The 19,562-nt window shown below is 35.7% G+C and overlaps 3 protein-coding genes across 5 annotated transcripts; 2 read left to right on the top strand and 1 right to left on the bottom strand.

Annotated features, from left to right (window-relative positions):
* Positions 1–510: 510 nt before the first annotated feature.
* Positions 511–2,875, top strand: LOC110376950 (platelet-activating factor acetylhydrolase IB subunit beta homolog). Its single transcript, XM_021335609.3, has 4 exons — positions 511–727; positions 1,109–1,315; positions 1,449–1,571; positions 1,656–2,875. The coding sequence occupies exons 1-4, from the start codon at positions 662–664 to the stop codon at positions 1,935–1,937; spliced, it is 678 nt and encodes a 225-aa protein (XP_021191284.1). The 5' UTR covers positions 511–661; the 3' UTR covers positions 1,938–2,875.
* Positions 2,876–2,978: 103 nt separating this feature from the next.
* On the bottom strand, positions 2,979–4,755 carry LOC110376949 (NADH dehydrogenase (ubiquinone) complex I, assembly factor 6). Of its 3 annotated transcripts, none has more exons than XM_049852208.2 (5): positions 4,459–4,755; positions 4,132–4,373; positions 3,795–4,027; positions 3,555–3,717; positions 2,979–3,253 (listed from the first exon to the last, which is right to left on the bottom strand). In XM_049852208.2, exons 2-5 carry the CDS (start codon positions 4,330–4,332, stop codon positions 3,074–3,076), a joined length of 777 nt encoding a protein of 258 aa, XP_049708165.1. In that variant the 5' UTR covers positions 4,333–4,373; positions 4,459–4,755; the 3' UTR covers positions 2,979–3,073. The 3 variants fall into 3 exon arrangements, with proteins under 3 accessions (XP_049708165.1, XP_021191283.1, XP_021191282.1); XM_021335608.3 differs by having other exon boundaries at positions 4,494–4,755; XM_021335607.3 differs by having other exon boundaries at positions 4,132–4,369; positions 4,494–4,754.
* A 2,067-nt stretch (positions 4,756–6,822) lies between these two features.
* Positions 6,823–15,693, top strand: LOC110376955 (tyrosine aminotransferase). The gene is made up of 5 exons (XM_021335615.3): positions 6,823–7,008; positions 13,722–14,050; positions 14,135–14,608; positions 14,823–15,005; positions 15,156–15,693. Exons 1-5 carry the CDS (start codon positions 6,858–6,860, stop codon positions 15,348–15,350), a joined length of 1,332 nt encoding a protein of 443 aa, XP_021191290.3. The 5' UTR covers positions 6,823–6,857; the 3' UTR covers positions 15,351–15,693.
* Positions 15,694–19,562: the final 3,869 nt, after the last annotated feature.

Raw genomic sequence — 19,562 nt, 5'->3', positions numbered from 1 at the left:
TTTCGACCATACTCGATAGCCAGCCTTCGAGAGTTTACGTTACCTTACGTCAAAACAATGTTCGTGCTGCCATGTTTTGTTTCCTTTTACGCCCGATAGGGGCGCTGTACAATTGGGTGGATGACTAGGTCAAAAATAAATTACGTTGTCATATTCATTTAGTGAAGCATCTAAAAATAATGTCACTTCCATTTATCGTTTTGATGGAATAATTGATTAAATTTTTTTATTGATAATATAAGCTAAATAAGAATCCAGTTTGATGTGAAAAATCTGTGACGTCATAAGTTGCGCTTTCATACATATTGCAAAGAAAGTGACAGTTTTTGACAGTTAAATAAAAGTAATGAATTTGACTCGTTGGAAACTACCGTATTCTCATACAAATGTTACTCGATTTCGATACGAATAACTTTTCGCAAATATTCGTGCTTGGCCTACAGCGCTGACGCTGATTCAGAACGTCTCGGTTGCTCTTTATGCATAGCATAGCAGCCAAATGACATTTCATTGTATTTGACAGTGACGGCAACCAACACAACCTAGAAACCGCCAAGTTATTTTCATCTTCGTGGTTTTAGTTGATGTGGTAATTTATAAGTCTAAATATTACGATTCTTATTTGATGTGATAAATCTTATTGAAATATTGCCGTGGAAGAATGAATCCTTGTTCAGTCGCCGCTCCACAACTAGACACTGAAGGGGATGGAAGGTGGAATAGCATTGTAAGATTTCAATTATAAAATGAATTCGTGAGCAGTTAGGATTTGCTAATATAGACGGTTGGATTCAGAAATCACTTTATGACTCATAGACGTAGTGAAAAATTGATTCTAATTGCAAATGTTGACCTAATTTTCTATTAATTGGCTATTGAAGATTAGAGTACTTAATCAAGCACAAATCGATATAATTTTACTAAGTAATTTTCGTACGCAGTTAGGATTACCTCTATGTACATGTGCTAGAGTTATTATTTTCCCGCACAGTAACTAGGTGCATTTAAATTCACTTTATTGGAATAATCCATTGTTTAATCTTTACCACATTTGAGTGCTTTGTGGTAGCTTAAACAGATGCTTCACTGTGAAATATTTTTGTTACAGCATAACAGATTTTTGTCTGATGCTAAAGGGAAGGATGCTGATGTGATTTTCATTGGTGACTCCATCCTGCAAGCATTAGAGCACACTGAAGTATGGAATCAATGGTTTGCACCCCTGCATTGTCTGAACTTCAGTATCCACAAGGATCAGACTCAAAATGTCTTGTGGCGTATCAAGAATGGAGAACTTGATCATGTTGATCCTAAAGTGAGTGTGTATTAAGCTCAGAAATGTATTTTTATAAATTAGTAGTATAAAGTAAAATCTTACAGTTTTAGTAGATTTTTATTACACACTTTTCTTAGCACTTTTCTTAATATTATGTTCTGTAATGTTGTAGGTCATAGTTGTGCATGTTGGAACAAATAATGTTGAAAATACTCCGGAGCAAGTGTGTGAAGGTATCCTAGAAATAATTAGAACAATCAGGGAGAAACACCCAAGTGCTTACATAGTATTGCCTGTAAGTATATGACTTTCTTGATATTGTGTGTGTTTCTATTATATTACAAAATATTAACATGTCTGTTTCCATGTTTTATTCTAGAGTCTACTTCCCCGTGGTCAACATCCAAATACTTTAAGAGAGAAAAATGCAAAGATCAACCAACTGTTACGTGAAAAGGTTACCACCATGAATAAAGTGGAGATGGTTGCCATTGACAAGGGTTTTGTACAAACCGATGGCACCATCAGTCACCATGATATGCATGACTACCTCACCCCAACCAATGCAGCTTGTAGGAAAGCCTTCGAACCTATTTATGATCTTCTTCAACAAATTTTGTTTGAAGGGGAGCCTGAAAAAGACTTAACACCATCTGAATAACGGATTATTCAATGGGTACTATATGGCAGCTTTTTTTGCAGCAAGTTTATTGTGATGGAATCAGTAGTACTTATCATTAGCTTTTTTATATTAAGCTTAAGTGTCAAACATCTTAAACTATTGTTTACTTATAAACCTTTACATTCCAAATTAGCATTATGATATTGTAATCGGCTGTGTTTATTTATCACTTCATTTGAAATATTTTTAATTTATGGTTGCTTATGTTTACAAGCTTAGTTTAGCTTTAAGGTTATGCATTTGATGTGTGCAGTTTTATTTGTGCACAACAGGGTTAGTACTTACCTTCTAGTATTTATTTTTGTCAAATCCAAGAAATGATTTAATGTAACATTAAAAGCAATAGAGAAAGTATTATGTTACTATTGTTATCTTTTAGAAACTCTTTTTTGGAGATATTTAGCAAAGCAGTCTTGTTAGTTTAATTTTAGATGCTTAAATTATTATCCTTTTAAGTACTCACACAAGCAAGTACATTAGTCTTATATTATCTATTTATATAAATATTTGCACATCACAGTAATGGAATTATCTACAACCAAAGATCTTTCAAGATTACCTAACCAAAGTTATTACAGTATGTTGGATTGCATTTGATGATTATACTATGCAACTCTATTTTTGATAACAACCTACATTTTAAAATTAAATTTTAAGATCAATGTAAGTAGGTAATACAATTGTTTAGACTTATTTCTTCTCATTTGTTGCAAATGTATAGCTAGTGTTGCACAAAATGTGCATTATTCACAGTAATAATTATTCTCTAGTATCACAGTAGGCGTATTTAGTGACTATTAACTGATAAGGTACTCATGTTGCCAAACAAGTTTGCTTGAATCTCGAATTGTTATGAAATATTTATTTGCATGAAGAAGCTTGAAAGTAAACAGTGCAATTATTTCTATATAATTAAACATTGTTTTATTGACACCTTACTTCAAGGACTGCATATTCAAATATGGTTCAAACAACATGAAAAAAAGTGGGATACTATTCAAAGTAAATAAAAGCTGAAGATCTGGTTCACTAATTTATTTTTACTAATTTTTACATGAGCTTACTAACGCATTTTAAATAAATATCACTTTAGTTAAATAAGCTTTTTATATAAATTAATATTTATTACGCATTCTGTTGTAATATAAAGCTATTGGTAATGTTGGACTAGCATACATAAGTGTCTTGTCAAATATGTTGAAGTTCTTCTTTTCAAGTTTTGCTAAGTACTTATGGATAGCAACGGCTGGTAGGAATATCTGCTTTGAAAGCTGAGGAACACTTATTTTTCTGGCCTGCAAAATTAAGACAATATCATTAGATAGAAAATAGTTATCCAACCACATGATATTTCACATGTTTATAATGACAAGCTTTCCTTTGGAGATCGACTGTTTTAGAATATAAATGTCTTCTCAGAAACTTTTTCCTTAAATTAGGTTCACCAATAACATACTAATAACAATTATTAACAGTTGTTTTTTAAAAAACACACCAGCCTAGTTGAGAACCTCCTCCTTTTTGGGAAGCCGGTTAAAAAAACTGATGTTTATGCTGTAGGTGGATTTTGGCCTTAGTAAACAAATAAAAAAATACCTTTTCCAAGTGACTATTTGCCCTCGATGCAATTTCAAATGATGCATTCCTCATTTCTTCATTGTCAATACACCTTAGGACATTCTCTTGACTTATTTTATACTTCATAAGTATATCCATTGGTAAGGATACAATTTTGTGTTGACTGGATACACGTACAGACCTGTGTAAGATGTGTAAATAATGTAGCTGATGTTCTAATAAGTAAATGTTATTTGGTACTGTTCAAGGATTACAAACCTTAAAATATTGGCAATTCCTTGAGCTTTCCCTAAGTGAGACGCAGCATGGTCAGCATGCATATCTTTTATACCAGCTACTTTTAATATTAAATAATAAATTGAAGACACAGATTCTTCAGCATATCTCTCTACATCTTCTAAACTTCTAAAGTATTTAGACTTTAGCAGATTACTTCTGGATGTTATGAGTTTCTCCAAATGCCTCCTCTGAAGGCCATAGCAGCAACAAATCTAAAAGATTTTAAAGTCAGCGGATTATTGTCTTTCAGTAATATCAAGACTAAATTATGAATTACTCATAATATTAATATTATAAATTAATACTTCTATTATACCTTAAATAATTCTTGTGCTACAGGATTGGCAGGCACGTTTTGAAGTGTTTGCTCTTTGTTGTAGATGCCTCTAAGAGCATCTTGCCAGAATTGTAATCTGAATGCAGCAGTTTGTGAGTCGGATGTTATGTCCTGAATGCGAGCTATTTCTACGTTAAATGCTCTCAGCACAAGTGCAGGGGACCGGATAGTTTGCGTCATGAGAAGAGTAGCCAGAAAATTTTCGTAGTCATGCTGTCTATCTGTAAAATATATAAAGTACCAGAACATGCGATATATTTGTGGGTGATGTACTTTCTAAAATGGTAATGTTTACAATATAATTACTATAACTAAATGATCTATGCTTCAGTAATAATTACTTTACGATATCTGCACAATAGTTAAGCGATGTTTTGCTATATGTAGCTTCTTTCATAACAGTTCTAGACTGCATTTTCATGGAGTGAGAAAAATCAAGAACTCGAGCGAAAAGCTTGTGTGTATTCATTATAATGTATATTGTTGAGGTTAAACCCCCGCACTTCTATAGCTGAGCTTAGATTTCACAAGAAATTTTTCTTTTTCAATTTTTGATCGCACTGTCAGTTTTGGGTTTTGGTTGACATTTCGATAAAAATACGAAGTCTATTCCTTTTTGTCTATGGATATAACATATTGGCCTCCTATCTATGTCTTAGATTGTCATTATAATAAAGATTTTATGTAATCCATTCGTATCAAAATCAAACTTCATTTTAATTAAAGACAAACTGAAGAATAATTGCAAGTCCAAAGCAGTGGAAAGCAGCGGCGGACTCATCCCGTCGTCGGCGGCTAAGCTAGACTACATTAGGTTTGTTAACAGCGCTAAACTGTAGCCTTTTTGCTAGGTTTAATCCTCGAAAAGTGAAGACAGAGAATAGAAGTATGTACTTAAAAAGACCCGCAAACGAAGTGAGCACATTTTTTTTAGTTTCAGGTTCTCTCAAAAATTCAAAAAGCCTAGGTGTACCTACGCATAAAAGCACCATAGAGTAACAAGTCATTTAAAGCCCTGTATTAGGATTCATTTATTCAGCGAAACGGAAGGGTATTCGAGGATCCTAGAAGAGGGGGCTCAAGACGCCAGTTCCGCCACCCCATTAGCGTATCACTGGCTTTTAGGAAATCTGCAATACTTGGCTTCGGACGATAGGAAATGACTGCACACTGGAGCTTCACGAGTACATTAATTAACCCCTATGTACTCTCAATTTGTACTGCCCTTATGTAGCTACATAGGGTACATTCTTTATGTACCACTAGCTTCTGCCAACAGTTTCACCCGCCTCCCGTGGGAACCTCTGCACGAACTCGGATAAAAAGTAGCCTATAGCCTTCCTCGATAAATGGGCTATCTAACACCGAAAGAATTGTTCAAATCGGACCACTAGTTCCTGAGATTAGCGCGTTCAACAAACAAACAAACTCTTTAGCTTTATAATATTAGTATAGATTATCTACCACACCTTATGAGTTGTGTACAACTCGTATACTCCGTCATGTACTGCCCCTATTTACAACCCGCATATACTCCCCCTTATACACTATCCCTATCCTCTGTCTCATAACATGTAGGCGAGTTTAATGAATGAAAACCATTCACGTTTGTGAATTTCCAACCATATCGGATGCTTCTGCCCACAATCTTTTTCAAGGGCTAGAGCCGCCCCGATACGTGGTAGCAGTTATTTGAACTACACTTCTTTTCCACATTGAACCCGCACAGGCAGTTAAAACCCATCTCGCCCATCTCGTTGTAAAGTTTTCGTCAATGATACGAATAATAAGCGGGAACACGAGGTAGTTACCTATCACAAATAACATACGAGGTCTACACACGAGGCTACATTATAGATAACGTCCATATCATGTCAGCTCTAAACATGAACTGTTTTATAATGTTGGGTATTTATCAGACATATTCGTTTTATTTTATTTATTCATGCCTACAATTTTCAAGAGTTGCACTCGATTTCTCAGAGATCTTTTCATCAGGTACTACATTTGGAGATAAATATTGTTAGAATCGGTTGGAGATCGACGGAGTTTTGAGCGAAAAACAAAAAGAAAATACAAAATTGTATACAATAAAACACAATGAGAGAATAGAAAAATTTAAAAAGTAGCTACCTATTTAACAAAGTAACAAATTGCTCCCGTTGTTCCAAAGCTTACCTCTTTGTCACACGCGTTTTTCTGCCGTCTTTGAATTTCGAATTTAATGAGCAGAAAAAAATCGTATCGTAATCGCATTATAATAAGTAGATACTAGTAGAAAGGTAATGTATTTAAGGTACAGCAGCCACAAGCCTGTAGGACCCACGAGAACCGGGACTGGTCTAGGTAAGCCTAAGCAGTAGCTGTAGGTACCTAATCACTCACAGCAGTAGATAATTTAGGCATCAAAGGATCATCAGGCGTGCACATAAGGCGTGCAGTAGCTAAATGAAAATAACTTGTAATTGTATGCAACCGACCTGTGCAGTGTAGGTACTACCATCCATCTGCGGAAGAGAAAATCCAAAAAGAATATTTCTTTATTAGATAAGTTTTCGTAAATAGATAGCATCCAAGTACATTGTTGAAAATTGGTCCATCAATATAATATCTGCTCATTTGCATTTCTAGTTTCGCTTCTCAAAGCCGTACCTACTTAAGTGAGGTTTACAGAAAAATTATCGCCATTATAGTTTCGCTCTTTCATGAAGATGTCGTGTCGGTTACGGGGTCACAAGGAGTGGAACGTGCGGGCTTCCACTTTAGCCCGCAATACGTATAATCCTATCAGAGATGTCATAGAAACTCTTCAAATAAAACCGAATCCAAAAAAATCGTACATCCCGCTTTCAGTCGGTAAGTACCTACCCTTTTTTTGTTACACACATTTTTCAGTTGCAGCACGAGTAAACAATATAGGTAGATTTTTACCCCCCAGAAAAAAATAAATTGTCGTTTATGTTTTAGTATTTTTATTTTTTTTCTGATTTGTACTGACTACAAAAATAACGAGTTGCTTGATTAAAAAAATTGCTGTAATTTTGGTACATTTGGCACATCAATTATTCTTGTCATAAAACTTAAGTAAGGATTGAAAAATCTCCCCTCAACGAATTAATTAATTTTACACGTGTTTTCCTACCCCAAACATGATAATTTGGTAATATAGCAAAGGGGAAATGGAAGTAGTCTGTACAAAATGTACAGACTACTTACAGAAACTTAGGTATCGTAAAAAAAAACTAATAAATTATATACCTAGTAAATTATAAGCGCATCGTCGCCCGTGAAGCGTTTCTGTTAACTTACTGCGAGCGCAAAAGACGAACTATTTCTCCTTATGTAGCTGTCCCTTCCATAATAATATGTCAAATGAAGGTTCATCGAATAACGGATAAAGTAGGTCCCTAAGTCCATTTACGAATTTATTGTACCTTCACTTGTGTGCCAGCTTCAAAACTAAAATTTTAAAATTGCCAAAAACTGTGTTGTCGCTAGCTTACCAGAGTATTCAGCTATTTTTTTGAAGTTTAGGATGATAAGTAAATTTTGGCGCTTGTGTTGTTAAGAAATTATGACCCTTTACGTTGTTGGGTATTTTTGAAATTTTAGATTTGTTCAGCAACTTGTGATGCTGACCGTACATCTACTTTTAGTAGGTCTGTAGTGCCTGCCGAGTGGTGCAAAAGCTGTTGGTTTAAAAAAAAAACTTAAATATTAAAACAAATACTTGTTTTGCTTTAAAAAAGTTCATCAATATTTATAGATATATTTTAAAGTCTAGTGGGAAATAAATATCCTAACTGATTAAACAAATAAGCCAAATTTTATAAAAATACCGAATTTTTATTTATTTATAGACTTTGGGATTCTAGATTCTCATTTTTTTCTTCTAGAATTTTCTTGTCATTCTGAAAAATGCTGAATTAACTTTTTAGACCAGCCCATGTCATGCCTAAAATTCTCCCTTGCGGGAAACCCGATCGACTTTATCTTAATGTCATTAAATGGGTTAATTTGTCTCTTAAATAAATTAAATGGTTACCTTTCGTTGTCTGCTAATATTTATGTCTGGATGACGACGTAAACGGATTCAAACGCCTGTCATAAACGCAATGTGTGCCGTTGGTCAATACTGGATGATATGTTTATTCATGATATTAAGGATATTTGCATTTGGTTTCTGACATTTTGATTTTCAACAAAATAGCCAAGAATTAGGTAGATAAACTACGTATCGAAAATCGATTCAAGTAAGTAGACTTGTAGCATGACGTCTTCTATTGATATTGATAGAGTCAAAAAAATGTCTGTTAAATGGATTAATAATTTGTTTTTCATTCGTCATCTTACTTAGTATTCCTAGGACTTCGGATCGGGGTCGCCCCAACACTTACAGATATTTAATTGATGGACTAATTGCGGCATTTACTTAGGTATCATTGATTGATATAATTAATAGAGAACACTAGAAAATTGCAGTAAGTAGAATCTTAGCAGACATTTTGTAATAATGACACCCGCCTTTTAAAATGAATTTTCCTCCTTTAAATTGGCTACTTTTCTGACGGCTACCTAGTAGTTTCAATGTAGATAAGTAAGTTTAATAGCTTATAGGATTTATAGGACAATTATGATATTTCCATGTAAATACTTTACTTTTGGAACATAAACATTAACTGAGTTATTTATACTTAGTTAAAAAAATAACTTTGATGGCCATATGTTACCTACAGTGTTTGACAACAAGGCCCCATTTAAGTTCATAGGCAATATAAACGTCCGTTTTTCTTAAAAAAAACTGTACCTACAAACTGTACTTACAAAATTGAACGTGAAAATTCTTAATAAACAGTTGTTTTCAGGAAGCAGATGCTTATGGTTTCGATGTAAGTACATGGGCCTAAGATACTTCATGATAAGATGGTTCAAAAAGGTGTGTTCCCATTACAAAACCGCTAAACGAAATAAGCAAATCAATATTCATTCGGACGAGACGGTTCCATTATTTTTTTTATCCTTCTAAATGTATACGAATTAGTATTTCGGTACCTATTAATAAATGTTTACGCAAATAAATACCTATTTAAACACGGAAAAAATATTTTAAGTAAAACGTGCCTGCCTCTTCTCGCACGTGTTTGATTAAGTAGAGAAATAGGGATGTTACTTAATTCTTGGCATTGTCTAAATTATTTTGTTATCGGACTTTTTAAAACATGAGTTAATAGTCTTTTTAACTTTGTTGGTTTTTAAAACGAATACTTGCATACGTGTAGGTACCTTATGTCAATGATCCCTGGACCATGCGATAAATTAATCATCTCATCTGCCTTTTTCCCAACTATGTTGGAGACGGTTTCCAGTCTAACCAAATGCAGCTCAGTGCCAGTGTTTTACAAGGAGCGACTGCCTGTCTATCTGACTTCCTCCCCAATACCCCTAGGTTAAACTGGTTGTCAGATTTACTGGCTGCTGACCACCCGTAACTATTGCTAAGGATGTTCAATGACAACCGGGACCTCCATTTTATCGTGCCCAAAAAACACAGCCATTGGTTTAAAAGATATACTTAGAAAGTACATAGGTATAACTAATTTAGAAAAGTTGCATTGATACTTGTCTGACATGCCACACTCATACTTGAGCATACCTACGATAAATTAACTGCTTGTATGTAATCGCTAATTCTAAAATAACTGAAAAACAATATTATCGTGAATCTGCGCTCCTGGCACACAACCGAAAATTCCGAACTTTTAGTAAACAAGTAACAATTAAAATGAGTAAGTACCTATGTTTAGAATGCGTAGCCCCCGCGCTCATTTGAAGAAACACCATGTTACCTTCGTTGGTTATTTATTCAGTACTTACTTGCGAATTACTTATAGATAAGTCTACTAACCGATTAAACTTTAAACACGGTTAACGTACCTCGCAACCTTCACTATAAATTACTAGTGCAAAGTTTTTATACATTGTATTTTTCATTCATAAAATTCTGTTACGATTCGTGACCATTTCAAAATTGTCTTCAATGCAATGAATACTAGAAACTAATTAAGTTCTAAAAGATTATTGAATTATGTAAGAAGTTTTTATATTTTCCGATTGTTTATCTGCCTTTTTGGAATTTCCTCAATGGTCTGTCTGTAGTCTCCATCATTAAAATAACTCAAGACCTCCATTGAAAAAGTGTCACCAGCATTTTCGCGAGTGACAAGGGGACTGTATTTTGCGAAAGAGATATGTCAGCAACCCCAGCGGGGCCCAGCAGGGCCAAGGCCTGCCGGGGCTGCGGGATTGTTCGAAAGAGTACCGCGGCCCTGGTACATCAAAGGCCTAAGACGGAACAAGACGGTTTTTAGTCAGTAAGAGTCTGACACTCCCTCACCGTTGCTAACCCACAGCGGGAGGGGTCATTTGATACATTTTGACGTCGTTAAAAAAGCCCTTTAATGGAAGGGCAAGGGGGTACTTAAGGTTTAGACTTTGTCCCAAGTCCCACCTATTAGCGTAGTAGGAGTCATTAAGTATTGCATAGAATGGACTTGTTAAAATGATGAAGCACTACTGGAAAAATGAGAATTTTTGAACAAAAACCTAGTTACTTCGAAAATACGCGACAAGAAAATTCCCAATGATGGTTAGGTATTTCTTCTTGTGAAATGAGAACCGCTGAAGTGATAGTGAGATCTGTCATAAATTCGAAAAATTCTGCTCGAAAAAATTAGAAAAACCTTTTAGAAAGTAGCACTAGCCCTAGGGTTCCCAAATTTTGCTTGTAGTGTCCCTGTAAAACTTACAGGATTCTTATCAGAAAAGAGAGAAAGGTGGTATAAAGTACGACGTATGAAGGGGTAGACAGTAGGTATAGGTAGGTACTCTACGTAAAAAGAGCATCGTGGTGTTTATCAAACCTCGTGTCGCACGAGACTAGGGCTGCCATCCGTCCGGGTTTCCCCGGATTTGTCCTCGTTTGGTGGCCGTCCGGGGGACGTCCGGGCGGGGTTTCAAGAAGCGTCCGGGCAAAACCCGGACATTTTTCTTACGAGTTGAATTACAATCGACACACAGATTGCAGAAGTCGAAGTGTACCAAAACTCAAAAAAATTTGCGCTCGCTTCGCTCGCGGCTTCCTTTCTTGACACTATCTTTTTTTGCGTTTAGCTACTTTAATATCCCAATATTCAAAAATGTGGCGCTCGCTTCGCTCGCGGCTTCTTCACTTTGCGGGTTTTTTTATTATACAAGTTTAGGTGCTTTAGTGACCAAAAACTCAAAAAATTTCGGCGACTTCACTTTACGGTTGTTTGTATTTTTCAACATTTTTTGTCTAACCTATCAAAAAGGTAGCGCCGTTTTAAAGTCCTATTACTAACAAGAAGCTAACTCCTAGTTTCCATATGAGCTTTCTTATTTATGACCTTCGAAATATTAAGTCATAATCTTTCAATACTAGGGACCTACTACTTGAGCTAGATAGGGCCCTGACTTTCCATGTAAGGAAGCACCTCATTGAATTTAAGTAATATAATTAAATAGTAGTAATAGTAATATGAAAAACTAGGTCTTGTTATGTTAAAAAAAAAAATCGGACTCGTGCGGGGTAAAAATCCGATTTACGCCAAATGTCCGGGTTTTTTAAATATTTGTCCGGGTTTAGCGAAATTCGAAATGGCAGCCCTACACGAGACTAGTGAACTATTTTTATTACCAAATTATATTTATTAGGCAGCACCATATCAGGTTTTGTAGATGTTTGTATGCATAATCGTTTTTTATCCGCAATCACGCCACCTAGACGTAATAAAGAACGTTGAATATGAATGTCAACTCATTAAAGGCATCTCTTTTGTTTTTTTCAATCAAATACTTGAATACAATTAAATTACTATTACTATTTAAATTTTTATACACACGGGGGCTGGGGGGCGTTGCTATCTCTCATATTTAGTTTTGCGAAGCATACCTACTTAGGTACCTAATACCATCGTATGTAGCTACTTACCTACGTAATTACAAGTTATAAGTAGTTCAGTTTATTTATTTTAGCTACTAATTACATTAATTACATAGGTAGTCAATTTGATAACTACACCTAACTAACAGAATAATTCATTTCTTAAAAATAGATTATATTATTAAAGAAATACGTCACAAGGTTTTACAGAGCAAAATAGCACAATTACTTAATGTAGTAGGAATTGACAATGAATTAAATGATTTTTATCATTAAAATTATCCTTGATTGATCCTTGACCGCTTTTCCTGTATCGGTACACTTGCCCTCGCGACATTGTATTATCACAACTTTGTTTTTACCTAGGTATCCTACATTTAAATATTGTTTTCCAGTGTTTTCGCGGTTGACCCTCGTCACGTGTAGCGGAGACGACATGCTTTAATAATAATATGTTGACCTTTTCACAAGCATATTTGAGGCAAAAGTTGACTTTTAAATGTCTGGTGTACGTAAGACTGGATGAAAAGGGGCGTGATGGTTTTCTCAGCAATGATTGGACGTTTTCATATCCTTTTTTTAACACATCGCTAACGTATCCTATCCATTTTGTTTGCGATGTTGATTTTAGGCCTTATTCAGAACGCGTTGCATTTACCGACACTTTAAATGAACTCGGGGCTTATTTAGACTGACATATTTTTAACCCCCTATTTTGGTGGGAAATTAACAAATGACCCCCTGTGAGTGCAGCATGAGGAAGTGTTTAACCCCCTAAACATAGCTACGGCGTTTTACTTTAGAGTTAATAGGAATACTTAGGTTTCTCTGTCTTTTGGTCTGTTTCCTGAGCATAGCGATGAACACTGATTAATAGCAATCTAGCAATGTCTACGAATTCTTGCTATGATAAGGCGAACGGGTAGGTAAGTGACCGTAGAACGAGCAACGAAAACAATATTATGACGGTGACCGGCCGTTTAGACTTACAAATTAGTTGCTTATTTTCATAGACATTATAAATTAAACGAGGCGTTAAAGAATTCAACTGCGACAGTTTAGAGGATTTCCTACCTATCACGTGTACGACTTTTCAGCCTTGGATTTATCCACGCGTTCGAATTCCGAAGAGAACTTAAGGCCTAGATCAATTTTCTTTTTAAATTAATTACTAGTTTGATAGGATTCTTGTTAAGAGAGGTTGTTTTGGTTCTGATTCTAGAAATAATCATCTTCCATGACTTATGTAGGCTTTCTCTTTTAATACGGTGTCACCTGCAGGCTTAAAAAATATTTTTAAGTGAACATCAGCATCATTAGCAGTTTTATTTTTACTTTGAACAGCTATTTATAGTGCTACACATAGTAACACTAACGGAATATGTATTTTAGATTTTAGATAGACCTATTCCGTTAACTGCATGCTGCATGAACAATAATTACGGAAACCAGTATCAGATTACTGGTCTTTTCATGGGGTCAATTGCCTCGAGATACGTCTGAATTCCCTGAAAGTATTAATACATATGACGATAAAATCGGGACCAACAGGCTAACTTGGTACCTACCTACTTGTTCATTGAATAATGTTTTTATTTTCTTTCAGGCGACCCCACAGCGTTCGGCAATTTACAGCCTTCTGAAAACATAATAGACGCTATATGCGACATTGCTAAACAAAATGACAGTCGGAACTACGCTCCTACGATTGGTCACCGGGAGGCGAGGCAAGCGGTGGCGGAGTACAGTGCGCACCAGGGCATGGTGTCAGCTGATGACGTCATCCTCTGCAGTGGATGCTCACATGCCATCGACATCACCCTCAGCGTGATCGCCGACGCTGGACAAAACGTCCTGATACCTCGACCCGGGTACTTGATACACAAAACTCTCGGAGAAGGACTGGGTATCATCATAAAGTACTACGACTTATTGGTGAGTTTTTGTTATTTGCCCTCAAAGAATAAATAAAAAATAAAGATAAAAATTATTTAATCGCATAACTTTTTCTTTTTATAGCCTGACCAAAATTGGCAAGTGGATCTGGAGAGCCTCGAGAGTCAAATAGACGAGAATACAGCCGCGATTGTTGTGAACAATCCTTCAAACCCGTGCGGCTCAGTGTACACCAGAGAGCACCTCAAAGACATCGTTGATGTGGCATCGAGAAATCGCGTGCCGATAATTGCAGACGAAATTTACGAACATTTCGTTTTCTCCGACCACCAATTCACTGCGATATCATCTGTCTCTAAAGATGTGCCAGTTTTAACGTGCAGCGGAGTTACGAAGAGATTTTTGGTCCCCGGCTGGCGACTGGGGTGGGTGATCATACACGACCGACAAAACATTTTCAATAAAGAGATCCGTAGTGGACTGATGAGCATGGCCACTCGAATTTTGGGACCGAACACATTAATGCAGAAGGCTCTGCCGAGAATTCTTAAAGAGACTCCTCAAAGCTTTTATGATGACACGATTCGGTTTATTGAGGTAAGTTAATAACTAACTCGGCACGATGATACTTAACAAGCTCAGAATATAGTTCTAGGTTACTCAAAGTAGCATAATCGAACATGACATGAAAATTGATTAAGTAGAGCGGAACACCGAACAACAAAGAAATGTAAAAATTTAATAAATTCCTTGTGTCACATCCATGAAAGATGACTGAATGAAAGTGTTAACACAACATTTAATGTTTCAGAGTCAAGCTAAGCTTGCATACCAGGAGTTGAAGAAAACTCCCGGACTGCGTCCGATCATGCCACAAGGGTCGATGTACATGATGATTGAAATCAAAACCTCGTTATTCCCCAAATTCGACAACGAGCTACAATTTATTTCAAAAATGTGCAATGAGCAGTCTGTCTTGTGCATCCCTGGGAAGGTATGTTCATGAATTTCAACGTGCAAATATAAAAATATTAACTTTTTGAGGATTCTCTTTGATGAAGAGACTATGTTATTTCCAGTTTCTCTTCTCTCTTATTCTTTGAAAAGATGTAACATTTTTAAAAATATTCTTACGTCATTCCAGTGTTTCAACTATCCCAATTACATGCGGATCGTGCTGACGGTGCCTGAAGAGATACTGCGGGAAGCCTGTGTCAGAATCACTCAATTCTGTGAAGATCACATGCTTAAGAAAATTGATAATGACGTTGTATCTATTGTTCAAGGCGAGCCAACACGCGTGGCATCCAAGAAAAACTTCCAAAAAAATATTGCTTGATATGTTATAATAAGTATAGTCTACCAAATTAGAAATATTAGCTCCTACCAAAATCATAGCCGCAAATGTCAATATGACTTGTGAAACAACGTTACTAATAAAAGGTTGTTTTATTTAAATTAAAAACCATAAAGACCCCAGAATTTATACAGCCTTATTGTTCAAGATCTTTATTAACTAAATATTAAGTTACATATAATAGTTATAGAAAGTGTAATTAGCTTTAGTGTTAGATGTCCTTATTTTTTTAACCTAGGTAGTTTCTATATTTTTCATATTACTTATATAGCCTCAGCAAACTCACCATATTTGTCGTATTTTACATAGGTTATTGGATCATTAAACAAATATTGTTCACCAAATTTCTTTTTTTTCTTTGGGGCCCAACATCCTGCCTTGTGGCACACCCTTTGATTCAATCAAGATTATTGATGACTGAATACCACAGTGTGGCTATAATATCCACAACACTAGAATAAAGCTTAATAGTGCCTTGTAGATGAAAAAAAATGATAAACATTATAACGCACGCACATAATGATCACGATAGTTTGATAGTACCTACCTACCTAACTGTATCCGAAGATGTTAAATGTAGGTATACCTCAATGGAAACTTCTGCAAACCAGTATTTATTCTTCAACAGTTAAAATGAAAAATAAAAGCAATTATTTTCAGATGTCTCGTATCTTAATTTCACAAGAACTCTGGTACCTATCCAGCTCCTGATTTCAAGTTCTTTACGTTGTATGAAAGGACCTTACCGGTGGCGCCATCTGGTCATAAATGTTTCGACCTAAAGCATTTACTTGTTAGCTAAGTAGTAAAGGTAGAATTCCGTGGATAGCGGCTACGACAGCCGCGCGCGGCTTCCGACAGTCGTCGGCCGCGCGCGACAATAGTCAACATATGAAAATGTATGGCACCGTTGCCGAGGTCCGCGACAGTCGCGCGCGGCCGACGAATTTCGTGAGCCGCGCGCGGCCGTATGCATCTCAACATGGTCTAGCGCTTAATAACATCTATAGAATTTTAGTAAAACCAGAATTGAATTGTTTTTTATTTAGTCGGCAAAACTACCTTTTATTTTCATTACAATACAAATGCTTTTGAATCAGTATGTAGTATCCTTCATCATTTTTACTTTTTAAAGATAGGGTAGATTGGTAATCTATTTTCATAATACAGCCACAGCAACACGTCATCCTCTTCTTCTTCAAGGATATCAATTAGCACTTCGACTAGAGGGAACGGACGAACAAAATGGACTAATTTCAAGACAATGCCGCGCGCGGCTTACGAAATTCGTCGGCCGCGCGCGACTGTCGCGGACCTCGGCAGCGGCGCCATACATTTTCATAGGTTGACTATTGTCGCGCGCGGCCGACGACTGTCGTAGGCCGCGCGCGGCTGCGTCAGCCGCTACCCACGGAATTCTGCCTTAAGAGTGAGGATATAAACTCCTTCCACTAATCTTTATTATAATTAAATATTTAATACTCTATTAATGGTCGCTTCACTCAATAGATGGCGTGACATACACAATGAAACAAAGTGAGACTCTTGCGTCAACTTAATTAATTATTTATTAATTCAATTTATTATTGATTGAAACACGAGTCTTTTGTTTTAGTAGTTTATAGGTAAGTGACTGAGGCTTCTGGGACGGACGTTCTGAGTTCGATTTCTAATTTGGGTATTTCAATTAATCGACATACCTACTATCCAAAAAATGTTTTATCAAAGCTAGTCTTCAGCTCAGTTTTTCTGAGAGGTATTGCGGTGCACATAATAATATGTATAGGTGCCTACTTGGTTTTCATACAAAACACTTCTCTTTCTTTAGGGGTCCAGCTACTCTGGTTCAGATACACAGCAGCAGTTCGGTGATTCAAATACCACACATTCTTTATACAGCCAAGTCAAAAATAAATACTTAACAAAGGCAAAACCAAGGAAAATGTTATAAGTTATACTTTCACTTATAACTGCCAACAACAAATGATCTACCAATGTGTCAATGAATGAGCAGAAACCTTAAAAAAAAAAATTTTGCTTCTAAGTAGGTCCTGCATGATAGATAGCAATTAAATCCGAAGTTAGATAGGCCCATATGTTTACCGCATATTATAGTAAATTTATTCCTTGTTATTGTTTACGTTTTTACTCCTGTTTACATTGAGAAGTATGAGTCGTAGTAATAGGCGTAACAAAATAACACAACATTTGCTTACGTCAGATATCATAGGTGACTAGATACCTACGTTCTGCATCACGAAAGCTGCGTAGGTTTATTGCTTTTCATAGACATTCCGCTTTTTGTAGCCCGTGAATGCATGAAGGAGGCTCATTTAATTTTCCTTTTTGTTGGAACTCTTTGCTTTATTGCACGTTTCTTCTCTTAATTGATAGGTATCAATTAGGTGTTATAAATTGTCGCTATAAGACATTGATTTTTAATATTTTTTGTTGAAGCATGAAAGAAACGGTCGGAGTGACTGGGTAGGTAGGTACCTAATATTTTAAAATCAAAAACAATAAATATTGCTTATCTCAGACAGAACACGTGTCATGTACGTAAGTACTTACTTGTTAATTGCTTTATGAATTTAATTAAAATATGATAAAGTAGGTAGGTTCATAAAATAAATATTTCATTCTCATTACTGCACTCACACAATACAAAGTGACTTAGGTACTACCTAATAAAATTAATCACTGGGAAGAAAAAAGAAGTTAAATGAACTTTTATAATTACCTTTAGGTTATTATAAAATTACCTACTTAAGAATAATGAATGGCATTTGTAATACATCTACAATCCATAAAAAAACTAACAAAAAATTACTCAGTGAAATAATCAAAGTCATAAGAATATAAAGATTTTTAGTATTTTTCCGGTCGCCCTCTCTTCCACTTAGGTCGTTACTACCAATGACGATGGAATTCTACATAAAACTTAGGTGCTGATTTCAGGAGGTGGCTTTCTACTACCGAATGCTGATGAACTTTTTGTGGGGAACCTATAAAATGTTTTAAGTAAGTACCTAAATTAACATCAAATGTGAGGCGTGATCTTATAATTCCCGGAAATACTAGATATACTTACCTACCTATGTACCTCAATGTAATTTTGGATGCCTTTGTTTACCAAACTCCGAAAGTTAAATTCCATTCAAATGTAAATAACTTGAAATATAAGTATTATGCATTAAAAGTTTCTCAGGTATTTGTATTACTGACGTTGTCTAACTTCCGATTGCGTCATTTCAATACTGCCATTTTTGTGGTGAGAAATCATCATTATGACCCCTCCCGCTGTGCGTGCAGAGAAAGGGAGTGTCAGAGTATTGCTGACTAAAATCCATGTTCCTTCTGGAGCCCTTGGTAAGTACGATTGATTATTAAAAAAGAAACAACACTCCAATTGATATCGAGAACTTGTATTGTTATCAAGCTCGTATTTTAAAGTAATTACGTCGTATACAATTAACTTTTTAACAAACACGAAGTTATTTAATTACAGGTTATTATAAACACTGTAAACATGACACATATCTTTTAACAGTCCACGTAGGCTTGACTTTAGCAACAATATAAATGGTTCCAAATCTAGAATATGTGGGATGTAGCTATGTAATTTGACACCTTCGTTTTTACCCTGTGCCTGCATGACTATATTTTTTGAGAGTAGAGTAGCTCTGGATTTCTCAGGGTTTTCATCATCAGATCCTAGACCTGATGAACAAAAAATAATTGTTCAAAGCGGTTGGTAAACGACTGAGATATGGGCGACGAAACACAAAAAAAAAATACTAACTACCGAACCAGCTGAACTCTGAACACAACCCATTGTGCAAGGACCCTAAAAGGACATTGAAATATTTATCACACATTAAAAAAATTTCAGATATTACTTATCAATTAGAGCAATAATAATTAGGCTCTTGACTAACTGTTTGCATTGCACATGGGTTCGAGAGCAGCTTAGTCAAGTATAAGTAAGCTACAACATAAGTTACGTTCACAGTCTTTTGGTTAATCTACAGCACGGGTTTTTATTTGTTTTAAATTCCAAAGATCCGAGTTATTTTCGTTATAAGAGCAGTAATGTGAATAGTTAAATAGTTACCTTATCGTGCGCTTTGAGCGGCAAGCCTGTTATGTTGAAATAACAGAACTTTCCATGCTGTTCTGGAATAGAGGTTGGTA

The sequence above is a fragment of the Helicoverpa armigera genome, chromosome 6 (assembly GCF_030705265.1).
Source record: "Helicoverpa armigera isolate CAAS_96S chromosome 6, ASM3070526v1, whole genome shotgun sequence".
Classification (NCBI taxonomy): Eukaryota; Metazoa; Arthropoda; class Insecta; order Lepidoptera; family Noctuidae; genus Helicoverpa; species Helicoverpa armigera.
Note: the sequence above shows the minus strand (reverse complement) of the source record. Positions and strands in the feature narration are given on the sequence as shown.

What these genes read in the sequence shown, in the direction of transcription:
- LOC110376950 (XM_021335609.3), top strand. Translation starts at nt 662, where the DNA reads ATGAATCCTTGTTCAGTCGCCGCTCCACAACTAGACACTGAAGGGGAT. An exon ending in TTGATCATGTTGATCCTAAA is followed by an intron (nt 1,316 to 1,448) that starts GTGAGTGTGTAT and finishes GTAATGTTGTAG; the next exon opens with GTCATAGTTGTGCATGTTGG. An exon ending in GTGCTTACATAGTATTGCCT is followed by an intron (nt 1,572 to 1,655) that starts GTAAGTATATGA and finishes GTTTTATTCTAG; the next exon opens with AGTCTACTTCCCCGTGGTCA.
- LOC110376949 (XM_021335607.3), bottom strand. Translation starts at nt 4,621, where the DNA reads ATGAATACACACAAGCTTTTCGCTCGAGTTCTTGATTTTTCTCACTCC. An exon ending in GGAATTGCCAATATTTTAAG is followed by an intron (nt 3,718 to 3,794) that starts GTTTGTAATCCT and finishes CATCTTACACAG; the next exon opens with GTCTGTACGTGTATCCAGTC. An exon ending in CAAATAGTCACTTGGAAAAG is followed by an intron (nt 3,254 to 3,554) that starts GTATTTTTTTAT and finishes TTAATTTTGCAG; the next exon opens with GCCAGAAAAATAAGTGTTCC.
- LOC110376955 (XM_021335615.3), top strand. Translation starts at nt 6,858, where the DNA reads ATGAAGATGTCGTGTCGGTTACGGGGTCACAAGGAGTGGAACGTGCGG. An exon ending in TAAAGTACTACGACTTATTG is followed by an intron (nt 14,051 to 14,134) that starts GTGAGTTTTTGT and finishes TTCTTTTTATAG; the next exon opens with CCTGACCAAAATTGGCAAGT. An exon ending in TCTTGTGCATCCCTGGGAAG is followed by an intron (nt 15,006 to 15,155) that starts GTATGTTCATGA and finishes ACGTCATTCCAG; the next exon opens with TGTTTCAACTATCCCAATTA.